This window comes from Hypanus sabinus, chromosome 5 (assembly GCF_030144855.1).
Source record: "Hypanus sabinus isolate sHypSab1 chromosome 5, sHypSab1.hap1, whole genome shotgun sequence".
NCBI lineage: Eukaryota > Metazoa > Chordata > Chondrichthyes > Myliobatiformes > Dasyatidae > Hypanus > Hypanus sabinus.
The window spans coordinates 183,359,086-183,373,406 of NC_082710.1; the positions used below are offsets into that span (position 1 = coordinate 183,359,086).

At 50.2% G+C, this 14,321-nt stretch overlaps 1 protein-coding gene across 1 annotated transcript in view; it reads right to left on the minus strand.

The window, feature by feature from the left end:
- Positions 1–217: 217 nt before the first annotated feature.
- The window catches only part of LOC132394860 (steroid 21-hydroxylase), a 65,698-nt gene continuing 51,594 nt past the window's right edge, over positions 218–14,321 (minus strand). Inside the window, exons 7-9 of the mRNA XM_059971268.1 lie at positions 3,891–4,060; positions 2,911–3,014; positions 218–477 (exon numbers count right to left, since the gene is read on the minus strand). Of these exons, the coding sequence (XP_059827251.1) occupies positions 218–477; positions 2,911–3,014; positions 3,891–4,060 (534 nt within the window). The remainder of the gene's footprint in view (positions 478–2,910; positions 3,015–3,890; positions 4,061–14,321) is intronic.

The window sequence follows — 14,321 nt, forward strand, 5'->3', positions numbered from 1 at the left end:
TTGTGAGCCTTTACCAAGAGTGTCTGCTTATTGTGATGAGTGAAGTCTTATGTATCACCAGCTTCAGTGTCTCTCCAGTGACTTTGAACACACACAACAGGCACTGCACCAAAGGGCCCATACTGCCTTGCTCTGTGTTCCTGAGTTCTCTGTTCTGTGAACCTCAGGATGAGGTCCCACCCCCCCCCCCCCCCCACGCTCACTCCATCCAAGGGTTTTAGTCGTGTTTGAGATTGGACCTGCGAACAATCGTCACTCGATAGTGTTTGATTCTCATTAGTTTGCTCTCCATGCACTGTAGATTGGGGAGTATCCCACTCTCCTCTGGTAGGAACTTAAAGTCCTTCAGGAGGTACGCTAGGAAAAGGAAGAGCTCGATACGGGCGAAGGGTTCACCCAGGCATGACCTTGGGCCCATGCCGAAGGAGATCACGTTCTGTATTGCCTTCTCTGCCTCAGGCACATCCAAGAAACGGTCTGTACAAAAACAAAGATCAGAGCACACTCTGAGCACACTCGTCGTCCCTTGGCTGACTCATTCCCAACCCCCTTGCCCCTCGATCGTTCCCTTGTTGGAAACTCAGCTTTGTAACTCGGGCTGAAATGGGTTGGTTTAATCAATGTGTGAAGATCAAATACAACTGCTAAAGAGATCAGTAGCATAGCATTCAGCGTGGCACTTTTACAGTGTCAACGAGCCGGGTTCAATTCCCTCCATCGTCTGTAAGCAATCTGTACATTCTCCCCATGACTGCATGGGTTTCTTCCAGGTGCTCCAGTCTCCTCCGGTTCCCAAGACGAACAGTTTTCGTTAGTAAGTTATAATCATCTATGTTGGTGCTGGAAGCATGGCAAATCTCACAGGCTGCCCCCAGCAAATCCTCAGACTGTGCTGGTTGTTGATGTAAAACGCCACAATTCACTGTAAGTCTCAATCTGACAAATGAAGGTAAATGAAGGTAAACTTTAAAATCTCTTTTAAAATGCAGGAATATGTGCCTAAATTTGATCAGCTAAGGTAATATTAACAGGAGAATGGGGATCTGCTCCAGCACAGATTTCTATGTTTCTCTCAGTTGGTCTGAAATCCATCTGTTCCATCCAAGTCCAGAGAGGGGCCAATACCTCATATTCCTTCAAGATAGCCTCTAACCTGATGACATGAACATCAATTTATCCAACTTCTGGTAATCCACACCACCCCCCACCACTTCCCTTCTTCAATACCCCACTCAGGCCTCTTACCTCCCCCTGGGGCCCCTCCTCCTCCCCTTTTTCTCATGGCCCACTCTCCTCTCCTGTCAGATTCCTTCTTCTCCAGCCCTTTCCTGTAATGAGCTTTTTTGGGTTTGTGCTAGGAGACAGAAAGCATTGGGCTCTAAGGTTTGAAGATTGTCTGAATCAGTTATTTGGTGTTTAATGAAATATATTAATCATTTAGAGTTCCTTGTGTTTCTTCTCGAGCCACTTGCTCTTTGCATTGTGATTTCCTGGTGTTTTCTATTTAAACTTATGTTTATTTTGGTAGGCTCTGGGATTCTGTGTTACTTGTATTATTTAAGCAGATGCCCAGTGAGTGCTAATCGCGGAGTCCTAGTTTGGAGAATGTTATGTCTCATGGTATCGCTCATCTGAGTCACTGATGAAGTCTTTGGAATAAACTCTGGTTGCCGACTCTACAATAGAGTCTTTCTTCCTCCACACTTGGGTTCTGACATTGCTAATGCACCTCAGGACACTTCATATTTTTCCTCTATCATCTCCCAGATTCAGCCCCATCCCATCCCATCCCCACCAACCTAGCTACACTTATCACCTTCCAGCTCGTCCTCCGTCTCCTCCTTTGCCTTCCCCCTTCCTTTCCAGCCCCGATGAATGGTCTTGGCCCGAAACATCGACTGTTTATTCCTCTCCATAGATGCTGCCTGTCCTGCTGAGTCTCTCCAGCATTTGAGTGCGTTGACATGGACAGACAATTGTTAATGCCACTGAATTCTATTGGGTAGTCCGCATCCATTGATCTGATCTGACTTCTATCCAGTCAGTTGCAAATCATCATTCAGAGAGTAACACAGGATGGAACAGAGCCCTTCTCCATTCTGTCCATCACTCAGCTCGTCCCATTTGCCTAGTTTGGCCCATAGGGTTATCGTATGAAGAACGTCTGGCAGCTCTTGGGCTGTATTTCCTGGAGTTCAGAAGAATGAGGGGGGATCTCATAGAAACATTCTGAATGCTAAAAGGCCTGAACAGATTAGATATGGCAAAGTTATTCCCCATGGTAGGGGAGTCTAGGACAAGGGGGCATGACTTTGGGATTGAAGGACATCCATTTACTTTAGTCAGTGGGTGGTAAATCTGTAGAATTTGTGGCCACAAGCAGCTGTGGAAGCCAAGTCACTGGGTGCACTTAATGCAGAAATAGATAGGTTCTTGATTAGACAGGGTATGGGGAGAAGGCAGGTGAGTGGGGATGACTGGAAGAATTGGATCAGCCAATAATTGAATGGGGGAACAGACTCAATGGGCCGAATGGCCTACTTCTGCTCCTATACCTTATGGTCTGACTCAGACAGCTCCAACATGGCCACTAGCCCATGGGGACACCTTCAATGGGTGAAGCCTCAGTAAGTTGGCATCTGTCATTAAGGACTTCCATTACCAGGATCTGCGACCATTAAGGACCAGGAGCCTAAAGACACTCATTCGACATCTCAGGAAAAGCTTCTTCCCCACCACCATCAGATTGTTGAATGGACAGTAAACCCCGTATTCCTTTTTTTTTTGTTCTGTTGCACTATCTTCTGTTTAATTAACTAGTAGGAAGTTTTATGTCTTTGTACTGTATTGCTATCGCAAAGCAAATCTCACGTCATATACATGGGTGATTCTGATTCTGATTGTGATTACCTGGTCTGAAGTGGGTTGGCTCACTCCATTTGCTCTCGTCGTAATTTGATTCGAACAGGTTTGTGATGACATGGGTCCCACTGGGGATGAAGTAGCCCGCAACACTTGAAAGGCAGAAGTGGAAAGACACTGAGCAATCACCGGTATTCAGCAAGAGGCAACGTTCACCAGCCTCCCAGGCTTTCACCATTCAGTGAAACCATGAGACAAGAAGACTGATTCATTGTGTCATGGAAGACGACAGCATAGAATAGGCCCTTCAGCCCATCTAGTCCATGTCCAACTGTTATTCTGTCTAGTCCCATCGACCTACCCTCCATGACTCATGCCCACGTACCTACCCAAATTTCTCTTAACTGTTCCAATCAAACCCCATCTTCCTCTGGCAGCTCGCTCCACACTCACACCACCCTCTGAGTGAAGCAGTTCCTCCTCATGTTCCCCTTAAATATTTCACCTTTCACCTTTAGTTTATTTCACCTTTATTTCACCTTTAGAACCTCTAGTTCTAGTCTCACCCAGGCTCAATGGGTACATTGCATTTACCCTATCTATACCCCTCATAATTTTGTGCACCTCTGCCCAATCTCCCCTATTCTGCTGTGCTCCAGGGAATCCAATATTCATCTACAACTCAGGCCTTAAATCCCAGCAATACCCATGTAGATTTTCTCCGTACTTGTTCAAACTTATTTACATCTTTTTTTGTAGTTCGGTGACCACAATAATACACAATACATCAAATTATGTCTCACTAACATCTTTCGGACACTATTGGGAGAATGGATTCACAAGAGGATAGAGTCCCAATCACTCTCCCCATATCAGTCCATGGGAGTGTGTTCCAAGTCCGGGACTTCCCCCTACCCTGGCGACTGAGCGCCAGTGGGCTCGGAATGCCCTTCATAGGAGGCCAGGGTACCCCACAAATGAAGAAGGGTGGGTGCGTTTGAGCTGTAGGTATGGGCCTGGTCCCCTACCTGCTGTTGCTGGTTGTTTGATGCGGCAGGGACAAAGGTACAACGGGTCGCAGACGCAGGACCTCAGCAATCGTGGCCATCAGGAGCGGCAGCTTCTTGTGGTCAGCATATTCGGGGTAACGGTCCTCACCGACTCTGGAACAGATCTCCTGGTAAATCTGGTCCTGGATCTGGGCAGGTAATGGAAAGGGAGCCTCATGAATGGCTCTGAGGTCGCTGAGAGATGTCGAAGACAGTGAACGAGTAGATGGCGCACTTGGAGAGTGGGGCGGAGACAGGCGCTGCTGCACGGAGGGGGCAAACGGAGAGGGTCCCAAAGATGGTGGGAACCAATCCTCTTCTATCCCCGGTCACCGGGGGGGGGGTGGCGGAGGTGGGGATGGAAGCGAGACTGATGAAGATACACAGGGGGGTCAGGGAGAGACTAACACGGCTGAACGAGGATGGGGCAGATTGCCGCCAAAGATTTGGAGGGTTTTAAAGGAGGCTGACGGGAGTGGTGGGGAGAGACTGATGCTTTTGGATGGGTGGGATGGGGGGGAGAGACTGACACTGTTGGACGGGAGGGGTGGGGGAGAGGTAGCAATGGGAGACAAAGAAATGGCAGATGAACTTAATGGGTACTTTGCATCTGTCTTCACTGTGGCAGACACTAGCCGTGTATCAGAGGTCCGTGAGTGTCAGGGAGCAGGAGTGAGTGCCATTGCTATTACAAAGGAAAAAGTGCCAGGCAAACTCAAAGGTCTTGAAACCTGTTGGTCATGATCTTTCCGAAATCACTTGATTCTAGCACGGTCCCAGAGGACAGGAAGATTGCAAATGTCACTCCATCTTTAAGAAGGGAGGGAGGCAAAAGAAAGGAAATTATAGTCCAATTAGTGGTTGGGAAAGTTTTGGAGTCTATTATGAAGGATGAGGTTTCCAGGTACTTGGAGACTTATGATAAAATAAGTCAAAATCAGCATGGTTTCCATAAAGGCAAAACTTGCCTAACAAATCTGTAGAGTTCTTTGAGGAAGTAACAAAAAGGGGCGGACAAAGGAGAGACAGTGGATGTCATTTTCTTGGACTTCCAGAAGTCATTTAATAAGATGCCACACATGAGACCGCTCAACAAGATAAAATCCTACAGTGTTACAGGAAAAATACTGGCATGGATAGAGGAATGGCTGACAGGCAGGAGGCAGAGAGTGGGAATAAAAGGGGCCTTTTCTGGTTGGTTGCCAGTACCTAGTGGTGTTCCTCAAGGGTCAGTATTGGGACCACTGCTTTTCACATGGTTCGTCGGTGATTTAGATAATGGAATTGAGGGCTTTGTGGAAAAGTTTGTGGGTGATAGAAAGATAGATGGAGGTAGTAGTACTAAGGAAGCAATGTGATTGCAGCAGAACTTAGTCAAATTGGAAGGATGGGTAAAAGAGGTGGCAGGTGGAATACAGTGGTGGGAAATGTATTGACAATGAATTTTGATAAAAGGAACAATAGTGAGGACTATTATCTAACTGGGGAGAAGTGTCAAACATCAGAGGTGCAAAGGGACTTAGGAGTCTTTGTGTAATACTCCCAGAAGGTTAACTTACAGGTTGAGTCTATGGTAAAGAAGGCCAATGCAATATTGGCATCTATTTCAAGGGGAATACAGTGTAAAAACAAGCATTGAGCCTTTTTAAAACACTAGTCAGGCTACACAGAGTATTGTCAACAGCTTTGGGACACATCTAAGAAAAAATGTGTTGTCATTGGAGAGAGTCTAGAGGAGGTTACAAGGATGATTCTGGGAATGAAGGGGTTAACATATGAGTATTTAGCAGCTTTGGGCCTGCACTCACTGGGATTTAGAAGAATGCGGGGGATCTCATTGAAACCTACCAAATGTTGACCAGACTAGATAAGGTGGGTGTGGAGAGCATGTTTCCTATGGTGGGAGGTTATCCAGAAATAGAGGGCACAGCCACAAAATTGAGGGGAATTTTTTTAGCCACTGAGTAGTAAATCTGTGGAATGCTCTGTCACTGACTTCAGTGGAGGCCAAGTCCATAGGTATACTTAATGCAGAAATTGATTGTTTCCTGATTGGTCAGGGCATCAAAGGATGTGGCAAGAAGCCAGGTGTATGAGGTTGAGTGGGATCCGGGATCAACCATGATGACTCGATGGGCTGAATGGCCTAATTCTGCTCCTATGTCTTATGGGTGGGGTGGATGAAGAGACTGATGTTGGGCAGGAGGAGTGGAGGCGAGACTGACAAGGTTAAACGGGTGTAGTGGGGGAAGAGACAGGCTCGGCCGGGTCAGAGGGTTGGGGGAGAGACTGCCATTTGACCGGAGGGGTAGGGGAGACGCTGACACTTTTAGATAGGAGGGGTAGAGGAGAGACTGACAGGTTGGATGGGAGATAGTGAGGGAGAGACTGTCATTGGACAGGAGGGGTAGGGGAGACCCTGATGCGGTTAGATGGGAGGGTGGAGGAGAGAATGATTCTATTGGATGGGAGATGTGGGAGAGAGACTAACATGTTTTGAAGGGAGGGCTGGAAGAGGGACTGACAAGATGGATGAGAGGATTGGGGAAGACACTAATGCAGTTTGATAGGGGGTAGAGACAGGCTGACACGGTTGGATTTTTGGAGAAATTGGCGCAGTGGATGGGAGGATGGAAGGGGTGGGGGGACTAATATTGTTGAATGTAGTGTGGTGGTGTTGGAGAGACTGTCAATAACAATTGATGGATATTACTGGTGGTGACACGGTGGGATGGGAGGGTTTGGGAGACTAGTGCTGTTGGAGTAGGGATGGTGTAGGTTGGACTGACATGGTTGGATAAAGGGGTAGTGATATTGGGGAGACTGACACAGTTGGGTGAAGAGGGAGTGGTGTTGAGGAAACTGACTCAGTTGGATGAAGGGGTGTTGTTGCGGAGATGGACACTGTTGGATGAAGGGGTGGTGTTGGGGAGACGGACATGGTTGGGTGAAGGGGTGGTGTTGTGAAGACAGACGCAGTTGGCTGAAGGTGTGGCGTTCGGGAGACTGACACTGTTGGGTGAAGGGGTGTTGTTGGGGAGAATGACATGGTTGGGTGAAGGGTGGTGGTGTTGGGGAGACTGACACTGTTGGGCGAAGGGGTGTTGTTGGGGAAACTGACACTGTTGGGTGAAGGGGTGGTGTTGTTGGGGAGTCTGATACAGTTGGGTAAAGGGGTGTTGTCGCAGAGACAGACTGTTGGATGAAGGGGTGGTGTTGGGGACACTGACACAGTTGGGTGAAGGGGTGGTATTGAGGAGACTGACACTGTTGGTGTTGTTGGGGAGTCTGACACAGTTGGGTAAAGGGGTGTTGTCGCGGAGACAGACTGTTGGATGAAGGGGTGGTGTTGGGGAGACTGACGTAGTTGGGTAAAGGGGTGTTGATGTTGGATGAAGAGGTGGTGTTGGGGAGTGACGTAGTTGGGTAAAGGGGTGTTGTTGGATGAAGGGGTGTTGTTGCGGAGACAGAGTCTGTTGGATGAAGGGGTGGTGTTGGGGAGACTGACACTGTTGGATGAAGGGTTGGTGTTGTTGCGGAGACTGACACTGTTGGGTGAAGGGTTGGTGTTGTTGGGGAGACTGACACTGTTGGATGAAGGGGTGGTGTTGGGGAGACTGACACTTTTCGATGAAGGGGTGGTGTTGGGGAGAATGACACTGTTGGATGAAGGGGTGGTGTTGGGGAGACTGACACTGTTGGGTGAAGGGGTGGTGTTGGGGAGAATGACACTGTTGGATGAAGGGGTGGTGTTGGGGAGACTGACACTGTTGGATGAAGGGGTGGTGTTGGGGAGAATGACACTGTTGGGTGAAGGGTTGGTGTTGGGGAGAATGACACTGTTGGATGAAGGGGTGGTGTTGGGGAGACTGACACTGTTGGATGAAGGGGTGGTGTTGGGGAGACTGACACTGTTGGATGAAGGGGTGGTGTTGGGGAGACTGACACTGTTGGGTGAAGGGGTGGTGTTGGGGAGACTGACACTGTTGGATAAAGGGGTGGTGTTGGGGAGACTGACACTGTTGGATGAAGGGGTGGTGTTGCGGAGACTGACACTGTTGGGTGAAGGGTTGGTGTTGTTGGTGAGACTGACACAGTTGGGTGAAGGGGTGTTGTTGGGGAGACTGACACTGTTGGATGAATGGTTGGTGTTGGTCGGGAGACTGACACAGTTGGGTAAGGGAGTGATGGTGTTGGGGAGATTGACAATATTGGGTGAAGGGGTGGTGTTGTTGGGGAGACTGACACTGTTGGATCAATAGTTGGTGTTGTTGGGGAGACTGACACTGTTGGATGAAGGGTTGGTGTTGTTGGGGAGACTGACACTGTTGGATGAAGGGTTGGTGTTGTTGGGGAGACTGGCACGGTTGGATGAAGGGGTGGTGTTGTTGGGGAGACTGACACTGTTGGATGAAGGGGTGGTGTTGTTGGGGAGACTGACACTGTTGGATGAAGGGTTGGTGTTGTTGGGGAGACTGGCACGGTTGGATGAAGGGGTGGTGTTGTTGGGGAGACTGACACTGTTGGATGAAGGGTTGGTGTTGTTGGGGAGACTGACACTGTTGGATCAATAGTTGGTGTTGTTGGGGAGACTGACACTGTTGGATGAAGGGGTGGTGTTGGGGAGACTGACACTGTTGGATGAAGGGGTGTTGTTGGGGAGACTGACACTGTTGGATGAAGGGGTGGTGTTGGGGAGACTGACACTGTTGGATGAAGGGGTGGTGTTGGGGAGACTGACACTGTTGGATGAAGGGTTGGTGTTGTTGGGGAGACTGACACTGTTGGATGAAGCGTTGGTGTTGTTCGGGAGACTGACACTGTTGGATGAAGGGGTGGTGTTGGGGAGACTGACACTGTTGGATGAAGGGTTGGTGTTGTTGGGGAGACTGACACTGTTGGATAAAGGGGTGGTGTTGTTGGGGAGACTGGCACGGTTGGATGAAGGGTTGGTGTTGTTGGGGAGACTGACACTGTTGGATGAAGGGTTGGTGTTGTTGGGGAGACTGACACTGTTGGATGAAGGGTTGGTGTTGTTGGGGAGACTGACACTGTTGGATCAATAGTTGGTGTTGTTGGGGAGACTGACACTGTTGGATGAAGGGGTGGAGTTGTTGGGGAGACTGACACTGTTGGATGAAGGGTTGGTGTTGTTGGGGAGACTGACACTGTTGGATCAATAGTTGGTGTTGTTGGGGAGACTGACACTGTTGGATGAAGGGTTGGTGTTGTTGGGGAGACTGACACTGTTGGATGAAGGGTTGGTGTTGTTGGGGAGACTGACACTGTTGGATGAAGGGGTGGTGTTGTTGGGGAGACTGACACTGTTGGATGAAGGGGTGGTGTTGTTGGGGAGACTGGCACGGTTGGATGAAGGGTTGGTGTTGTTGGGGAGACTGACACTGTTGGATGAAGGGGTGGTGTTGTTGGGGAGACTGACACTGTTGGATGAAGGGGTGGTGTTGTTGGGGAGACTGACACGGTTGGATGAAGGGTTGGTGTTGTTGGGGAGACTGACACTGTTGGATGAAGGGGTGGTGTTGGGGAGACTGACACTGTTGGATGAAGGGTTGGTGTTGTTGGGGAGACTGACACTGTTGGATGAAGGGTTGGTGTTGTTGGGGAGACTGACACTGTTGGATCAATAGTTGGTGTTGTTGGGGAGACTGACACTGTTGAATGAAGGGTTGGTGTTGTTGGGGAGACTGACACTGTTGGATGAAGGGGTGGTGTTGGGGAGACTGACACTGTTGGATGAAGGGTTGGTGTTGTTGGGGAGACTGACACTGTTGGATGAAGGGTTGGTGTTGTTGGGGAGACTGGCACGGTTGGATGAAGGGGTGGTGTTGTTGGGGAGACTGACACTGTTGGATGAAGGGTTGGTGTTGTTGGGGAGACTGACACTGTTGGATCAATAGTTGGTGTTGTTGGGGAGACTGACACTGTTGGATGATGGGGTGGTGTTGTTGGGGAGACTGACACTGTTGGATGAAGGGGTGGTGTTGGGGAGACTGACACTGTTGGATCAATAGTTGGTGTTGTTGGGGAGACTGACACTGTTGGATGAAGGGTTGGTGTTGTTGGGGAGACTGACACGGTTGGATGAAGGGTTGGTGTTGTTGGGGAGACTGACACGGTTGGATGAAGGGGTGGTGTTGTTGGGGAGACTGACACTGTTGGATGAAGGGGTGGTGTTGTTGGGGAGACTGACACGGTTGGATGAAGGGGTGGTGTTGTTGGGGAGACTGACACGGTTGGATGAAGGGTTGGTGTTGTTGGGGAGACTGACACTGTTGGATGAAGGGGTGGTGTTGTTGGGGAGACTGACACGGTTGGATGAAAAGGTGGTGTTGGGGAGACTGACACTGTTGGATGAAGGGGTGGTGTTGGGGAGACTGACACTGTTGGATCAATAGTTGGTGTTGTTGGGGAGACTGACACTGTTGGATGAAGGGTTGGTGTTGTTGGGGAGACTGACACGGTTGGATGAAGGGTTGGTGTTGTTGGGGAGACTGACACGGTTGGATGAAGGGGTGGTGTTGTTGGGGAGACTGACACTGTTGGATGAAGGGGTGGTGTTGTTGGGGAGACTGACACGGTTGGATGAAGGGTTGGTGTTGGGGAGACTGACACTGTTGGATGAAGGGGTGGTGTTGTTGGGGAGACTGACACTGTTGGATGAAGGGGTGGTGTTGTTGGGGAGACTGACACGGTTGGATGAAGGGTTGGTGTTGTTGGGGAGACTGACACTGTTGGATGAAGGGGTGGTGTTGGGGAGACTGACACTGTTGGATGAAGGGTTGGTGTTGTTGGGGAGACTGACACTGTTGGAAGAAGGGTTGGTGTTGTTGGGGAGACTGACACTGTTGGATCAATAGTTGGTGTTGTTGGGGAGACTGACACTGTTGGATGAAGGGTTGGTGTTGTTGGGGAGACTGACACTGTTGGATGAAGGGGTGGTGTTGGGGAGACTGACACTGTTGGATGAAGGGTTGGTGTTGTTGGGGAGACTGACACTGTTGGATGAAGGGTTGGTGTTGTTGGGGAGACTGGCACGGTTGGATGAAGGGGTGGTGTTGTTGGGGAGACTGACACGGTTGGATGAAGGGTTGGTGTTGTTGGGGAGACTGACACTGTTGGATGAAGGGGTGGTGTTGTTGGGGAGACTGACACGGTTGGATGAAAAGGTGGTGTTGGGGAGACTGACACTGTTGGATGAAGGGGTGGTGTTGGGGAGACTGACACTGTTGGATCAATAGTTGGTGTTGTTGGGGAGACTGACACTGTTGGATGAAGGGTTGGTGTTGTTGGGGAGACTGACACGGTTGGATGAAGGGTTGGTGTTGTTGGGGAGACTGACACGGTTGGATGAAGGGGTGGTGTTGTTGGGGAGACTGACACTGTTGGATGAAGGGGTGGTGTTGTTGGGGAGACTGACACGGTTGGATGAAGGGTTGGTGTTGGGGAGACTGACACTGTTGGATGAAGGGGTGGTGTTGTTGGGGAGACTGACACTGTTGGATGAAGGGGTGGTGTTGTTGGGGAGACTGACACGGTTGGATGAAGGGTTGGTGTTGTTGGGGAGACTGACACTGTTGGATGAAGGGGTGGTGTTGGGGAGACTGACACTGTTGGATGAAGGGTTGGTGTTGTTGGGGAGACTGACACTGTTGGATGAAGGGTTGGTGTTGTTGGGGAGACTGACACTGTTGGATCAATAGTTGGTGTTGTTGGGGAGACTGACACTGTTGGATGAAGGGTTGGTGTTGTTGGGGAGACTGACACTGTTGGATGAAGGGGTGGTGTTGGGGAGACTGACACTGTTGGATGAAGGGTTGGTGTTGTTGGGGAGACTGACACTGTTGGATGAAGGGTTGGTGTTGTTGGGGAGACTGGCACGGTTGGATGAAGGGGTGGTGTTGTTGGGGAGACTGACACTGTTGGATGAAGGGTTGGTGTTGTTGGGGAGACTGACACTGTTGGATCAATAGTTGGTGTTGTTGGGGAGACTGACACTGTTGGATGAAGGGGTGGTGTTGTTGGGGAGACTGACACTGTTGGATGAAGGGGTTGTGTTGTTGGGGAGACTGACACTGTTGGATGAAGGGGTGGTGTTGGGGAGACTGACACTGTTGGATCAATAGTTGGTGTTGTTGGGGAGACTGACACTGTTGGATGAAGGGTTGGTGTTGTTGGGGAGACTGACACGGTTGGATGAAGGGTTGGTGTTGTTGGGGAGACTGGCACGGTTGGATGAAGGGTTGGTGTTGTTGGGGAGACTGACACTGTTGGATGAAGGGTTGGTGTTGTTGGGGAGACTGACACTGTTGGATGAAGGGTTGGTGTTGTTGGGGAGACTGACACTGTTGGATCAATAGTTGGTGTTGTTGGGGAGACTGACACTGTTGGATGAAGGGGTGGTGTTGTTGGGGAGACTGACACTGTTGGATGAAGGGTTGGTGTTGTTGGGGAGACTGACACTGTTGGATCAATAGTTGGTGTTGTTGGGGAGACTGACACTGTTGGATGAAGGGTTGGTGTTGTTGGGGAGACTGACACTGTTGGATGAAGGGTTGGTGTTGTTGGGGAGACTGACACTGTTGGATGAAGGGGTGGTGTTGTTGGGGAGACTGACACTGTTGGATGAAGGGGTGGTGTTGTTGGGGAGACTGGCACGGTTGGATGAAGGGTTGGTGTTGTTGGGGAGACTGACACTGTTGGATGAAGGGGTGGTGTTGTTGGGGAGACTGACACTGTTGGATGAAGGGGTGGTGTTGTTGGGGAGACTGACACGGTTGGATGAAGGGTTGGTGTTGTTGGGGAGACTGACACTGTTGGATGAAGGGGTGGTGTTGGGGAGACTGACACTGTTGGATGAAGGGTTGGTGTTGTTGGGGAGACTGACACTGTTGGATGAAGGGTTGGTGTTGTTGGGGAGACTGACACTGTTGGATCAATAGTTGGTGTTGTTGGGGAGACTGACACTGTTGAATGAAGGGTTGGTGTTGTTGGGGAGACTGACACTTTTGGATGAAGGGGTGGTGTTGGGGAGACTGACACTGTTGGATGAAGGGTTGGTGTTGTTGGGGAGACTGACACTGTTGGATGAAGGGTTGGTGTTGTTGGGGAGACTGGCACGGTTGGATGAAGGGGTGGTGTTGTTGGGGAGACTGACACTGTTGGATGAAGGGTTGGTGTTGTTGGGGAGACTGACACTGTTGGATCAATAGTTGGTGTTGTTGGGGAGACTGACACTGTTGGATGAAGGGGTGGTGTTGTTGGGGAGACTGACACTGTTGGATGAAGGGGTGGTGTTGGGGAGACTGACACTGTTGGATCAATAGTTGGTGTTGTTGGGGAGACTGACACTGTTGGATGAAGGGTTGGTGTTGTTGGGGAGACTGACACGGTTGGATGAAGGGTTGGTGTTGTTGGGGAGACTGACACGGTTGGATGAAGGGGTGGTGTTGTTGGGGAGACTGACACTGTTGGATGAAGGGGTGGTGTTGTTGGGGAGACTGACACGGTTGGATGAAGGGGTGGTGTTGTTGGGGAGACTGACACGGTTGGATGAAGGGTTGGTGTTGTTGGGGAGACTGACACTGTTGGATGAAGGGGTGGTGTTGTTGGGGAGACTGACACGGTTGGATGAAAAGGTGGTGTTGGGGAGACTGACACTGTTGGATGAAGGGGTGGTGTTGGGGAGACTGACACTGTTGGATCAATAGTTGGTGTTGTTGGGGAGACTGACACTGTTGGATGAAGGGTTGGTGTTGTTGGGGAGACTGACACGGTTGGATGAAGGGTTGGTGTTGTTGGGGAGACTGACACGGTTGGATGAAGGGGTGGTGTTGTTGGGGAGACTGACACTGTTGGATGAAGGGGTGGTGTTGTTGGGGAGACTGACACGGTTGGATGAAGGGTTGGTGTTGGGGAGACTGACACTGTTGGATGAAGGGGTGGTGTTGTTGGGGAGACTGACACTGTTGGATGAAGGGGTGGTGTTGTTGGGGAGACTGACACGGTTGGATGAAGGGTTGGTGTTGTTGGGGAGACTGACACTGTTGGATGAAGGGGTGGTGTTGGGGAGACTGACACTGTTGGATGAAGGGTTGGTGTTGTTGGGGAGACTGACACTGTTGGATGAAGGGTTGGTGTTGTTGGGGAGACTGACACTGTTGGATCAATAGTTGGTGTTGTTGGGGAGACTGACACTGTTGGATGAAGGGTTGGTGTTGTTGGGGAGACTGACACTGTTGGATGAAGGGGTGGTGTTGGGGAGACTGACACTGTTGGATGAAGGGTTGGTGTTGTTGGGGAGACTGACACTGTTGGATGAAGGGTTGGTGTTGTTGGGGAGACTGGCACGGTTGGATGAAGGGGTGGTGTTGTTGGGGAGACTGACACGGT